Raw genomic sequence first — 4,462 nt, 5'->3', positions numbered from 1 at the left:
AAATAAAATAAAATAAAATAAAATAAAATAAAATAAGAATAATAATAATAATAAATTGCTAAAGTGATTTAAACCTGCAGCTAAAAACAGTCAGGAAGTGTGTGAAACGTGAGGTTAAATCTACAGTTTGACTGAGTGAACAGGAACATCCAGATGTTCACAGCTGCAGAATTAGAGACAACAGTAACACCTGTGTTCAGATATGTATTTGACTAGTTGATTAGTGGACTATAAAAAAATACAAAGTTAGAAAAAAAAACTACGCATGGACTATTAAATTAGACGTTGACGATTTTAATAGTTGACATAATCGTGACTAGTCAACTCACCGTGGCAGCCCTAGTCTGGAAGGAACCAGAGGAAACCGACCAGGAAAACCCCGGAGTGTGGAGGTGAAACAGACGCAGAGCAGCAGAGGAGTTCTTCGTGAAACAAATTTTATTTGTATTATTTACAGCCTTATAGATATTTGCTGCTTCCAGGTGACATTTACCTTTAAATCTATGATTATTACAGCTGGAAAACCTATATATATATATATATACTGTGTATATATCACACTAACAAAAGGGCGTGGCCTCATTCAGCCAGAGGACTGAACGTAGTTCATCGGGAAGAAGCCCTGCTTGCCCTTGGACACGCCTTCACACCAGCCGTTGTCTTGGCGGCGCATCAGGTAGATGACGTCGCCCTCGTTGAAAGACAGGTCATCGGGCTTGGAGGCCTCGTAGCTGTACAGCGCCACCACTGGACACAAACAGGAAGTACTGCTGTAAAGAACACATTGTTTCGCTGCAGGACAGCAGGAGGACTCGTACCTTTCTCCAGGTAGTCGGCGGGGGCGTCGGTGTCGTAGTCCACTGGAGGAGGAAGTGGTGGCATGAGGTCATCAAAGCCCCTGACATCTTCCAATGACAGAGGAGGAGGCGGGGCTAGGATCTCCAGATCTAAGAGAGCACATGTGCAGTGACTGACAGCTGTACCGGACCAATCGTGTCTGAGGAGGCGGAGCTTCAACTACCTCTGATGTACTACTGTAGTATGAGACGAGGACTACCTCTRCTAAGAGTCTACCATGAGGCGGTGCTACATCTGCAGCTACGGGCCTGTTTCCTTACCCAGGTGTTCGAGACGAGCAGGTAAGCAGAGCCGAGGTGAGGGGGAGGAGGGGGGGTTCTGAGGGGCACAGGGGGGAGGGTACGGGGGAGGAGGGGGGATCATGACTGACAGACAGACAGAAACTGAGTCAGTAATGAGAAAAGATCTGTCTTTAACTCATCATCGTCTCTCCAGACTTCCTATTGGACGACAGGCCCTGCAGCGGCTTACGTGATTGGACAGCAGGCAGGAAGAGGGAGCGAGTGTAGCGGCAGCGGGAGGCAGGGCCTGAGCGGACCCTCATAGACACAGAGCGAGAGGTGGGAGGTGAGCGCCGGTGGCGACTCCTCCTAGACAGGAGTGTCACTGAAAAAACACCACAGAAGAAGAAGTGACTGAAAAACACCACAGAAGAAGTGATTGGAAAATAAAACACTGAAGAAGAAGAAACTGAAGAAACTTCACAGAGGAGGACCGACCGAAGACAACAGTGTAGAAGAAGCAGAGACTGGAAAAACRAAAAACTTGTTTTTTGGGGCCTAAAAACCTTCAAGTGTTTGAGAGAAAGTTGAAGATGATTTTTATTTTTCATCCCAAACAGTAAAACAGCAGCTCTGTTGAAGAGAATAAAAGTTTTGGATTGTCCTAACCCGAGTCTGGACCTGAACCCGAGTCTGGACCTAAACCTGAGTCTGGACCTAAACCTGAGTCTGGACCTGTCCTCACACCCTGACAGGTTTGTTGGAAACCTGCTGTTTGGTTTGAGCAGCTGCTCTGCAGCGCCCCCTGCTGTTTAAAGTTTTTACATTAAACATTAAAAAACAAGAGAACCTGTCAGGATCAACTTCTGACCCTCTACGTTTTAGAAACATGTATGATTTCTTCAGTTAAAGAATAAAAACAGTGTGAAAACAATAAAAAATAAAACGTGGACTGGTACCGTCTATTTCCTGGGCGGGTGGAGGGGGCGGGGCCGGCAGCTCTGAGCCATCAGTGGGTAACGGTGGGAAGCCGTCGTCGTCAGCGAGAGGTGGGGGAGGAGGAGGGGAGGGATGGGAAAAGCTGTTCTCCTCCACCACTGAAGGGAGAGAAGGGAAGTGATGTCATAGTGACGTCACACAGTCAGACCAATCAGAAGAAAGAACACTAGTTTCAAACAAAACACATCTGCTGTTTAACTTCCTGTTTACAAAGATTTACCCAAATTAACCTAGTTTAACTAAACTCAACTTGATTTAACCAAGCAAACTGGTCTAACCAGTCTTAACCTGGTTTCATCAGCCTTAACCTGACTTAACTAATCATAACCAGGTTTAACCACCTTTAACCTGGTTTAACTAAACCTAAGCTGATTTAACTAAACTTAACCTGGTTTAACTAAACCTTACATGGTTAAAGCAATCTTAACATGTTTCACATAAACCTAACCTGGTTTAACCAATCTTAACCTAGTTTAAATGAACCTAACCTGGGTTAATCTATTGTAACCTGGTTTATCTAAACCTAACTTGGTTTAACTACACTTAACCTGGTTAACTAAACCTAACTTGATTTAACTAAACTTAACAGGGTTTAACCACCTTTAATCTGGTTTAACTAAACTTAAACTTGTTTAAATAAAACCTAAACTGATTTAACTAAACTTAAGCTGCTTTAACTAATATTAACCTGGTTTAACCAAATCTAACCTGGTCTAACCAATATTGACCTGGTTTATCAGCCTTAATCTGATTTGACTAAGCATAACCTGGCTTAGCTAAACCTAACAGTTTTTAACTAAACCTAACCTGGTTAAACCAATCTTAACCTGGTTTGCAGAAATCTAACCTAGTTTAACCAATCTTAACCTAGTTTAAATAAACCTAACCTGGTTTAACCAATTGTAATCTGGTTTATCTAAACCTAACTTAGTTTAACTACACTTAACCTGGTTAACTAAACCTAGCCAAGTTTAACTAAACCTAACCTGGTTAAACCAATCTTAACTTAGTTTACATAAATCTAACCTGGTTCAACTAAACTCAACTTGGTTTAACTAAACCTAACCTGGTTTAACAAAACAACCTGGTTTAACAAAACAACCTGGTTTAACTAAACTTAACTTGGTTTAACTAAACCTAACCTGGTTTAACAAAACAACCTGGTTTAACTAAACCTAACTTGGTTTAATTAAGCCTTACCTAGTTAAACTAAAGTTAAGGATTTATTAATTCAGGTTTTACTGATCTGAACATGCTCTCAGGCTCGATTCTCAGAACAAAAAGGAAAAAAGTTCAGGATCAAACCTGATCAGGTAAAAACAGGTTTATTAAAACTGGATTAACTAACTCAGAATTTTGCATATTTTTTAAATCGTCACCTGTTTCCAGACTGAGTGGTGCCATGGGAGGAGGAGCCGGAGGCGGAGTGCTGTGATTGGTCAGAGCCCCTGAAGCTGGGGGTGGAGGAGGTGGAGGGGGCGGAGTCACCGTCCCTTTCGACATACCTGGAGGAGGTGGAGGTGGAGGTGGCAGAGCCGCCATCTCTCCTGACAGACCAGGGGGAGGAGGTGGAGGGCACAGGACCTCTCCTTCTCCCAGCGAACCAGGGGGAGGTGGAGGAGGTGGAGGAGGTGGAGGAGGCGGAGCTCCTGCAGACAAACCAAAGAGAGGAGGCGGAGGGGGCAGGGCAGACGCGTTGATGACGCAGTCACCCTGAGCCAAAACATCCGCTGGCAGAGGAGGCGGCAAGGCATCGTCCAGCAGCGTGGTGATGATGTCACACTCAGGTGGGGTCTGCCAGGTGGTGGGGATGGTGGGCGGAGCTACAGGTTTTCCAAAGCTGGAACTGAAAACAGAAGTATGAGAGTAAAAGAAGTCTAGTTTCTTATAGAATGAATGAAATATTCTGTTATTTATTTTATTAAATTTATTTAATCCAGGTTTACTGMAGAAATCATTTCAGTTTTTGTTTTTTATCTTAGTGTGCAGAGGTGAAACCAGCTCCTACCCGCCAGCAGGGGGCACCACAGGGCACTGAATGGGCTCCAGGCTTTTGTTGGACCTGAAACAGACTCACATGAGACTGGCAGACTTCCTGCCACAGACTGAAAGAAGAAGCTGAGAAGCAGCAGAACCAACCTGACCGAGGCTCCGTGTTTCCGGATCGTTCCCGTTCGGTCCGACTGTTTCCCAGAGACCTGCAGGGGGGGGGACGACGACACAGAAACCGGGGGTGGGGGGTACAAAGAGACCAGGGTCAGCATCAATGGAGCCTCTCAGCCTTCAGCAGCTCTAATTAGTTTCTGTAAACATTTTCCCACGATGAACAAAGAACGGCAGGGTGTGTGTGTGTGTGTGTGTGTGTGTGTGTGTGTGTGTGTGTG

General features: G+C 44.7%; 1 protein-coding gene across 3 annotated transcripts in view; it reads right to left on the bottom strand.

The window, feature by feature from the left end:
- Positions 1-420: 420 nt before the first annotated feature.
- The window catches only part of abi3a (ABI family, member 3a), an 8,171-nt gene continuing 4,129 nt past the window's right edge, over positions 421-4,462 (bottom strand). For 2 of the 3 annotated variants that reach the window (XM_014023168.1, XM_014023170.1), the window contains 8 exons: positions 4,218-4,276; positions 4,087-4,140; positions 3,458-3,924; positions 2,039-2,176; positions 1,330-1,464; positions 1,119-1,223; positions 819-947; positions 421-747 (listed from right to left, as the gene is read on the bottom strand). In XM_014023168.1, coding sequence (XP_013878622.1) covers positions 584-747; positions 819-947; positions 1,119-1,223; positions 1,330-1,464; positions 2,039-2,176; positions 3,458-3,924; positions 4,087-4,140; positions 4,218-4,276 — 1,251 coding nt within the window. In that variant the 3' untranslated portion in view covers positions 421-583. The remainder of the gene's footprint in view (positions 748-818; positions 948-1,118; positions 1,224-1,329; positions 1,465-2,038; positions 2,177-3,457; positions 3,925-4,086; positions 4,141-4,217; positions 4,277-4,462) is intronic. The other variant, XM_014023169.1, reaches the window with a different exon arrangement.

Source organism: Austrofundulus limnaeus, unplaced genomic scaffold (assembly GCF_001266775.1).
Source record: "Austrofundulus limnaeus strain Quisiro unplaced genomic scaffold, Austrofundulus_limnaeus-1.0 Scaffold358, whole genome shotgun sequence".
Taxonomy (NCBI): domain Eukaryota; kingdom Metazoa; phylum Chordata; class Actinopteri; order Cyprinodontiformes; family Rivulidae; genus Austrofundulus; species Austrofundulus limnaeus.
This window is presented reverse-complemented; position numbering and strand designations above follow the sequence as displayed.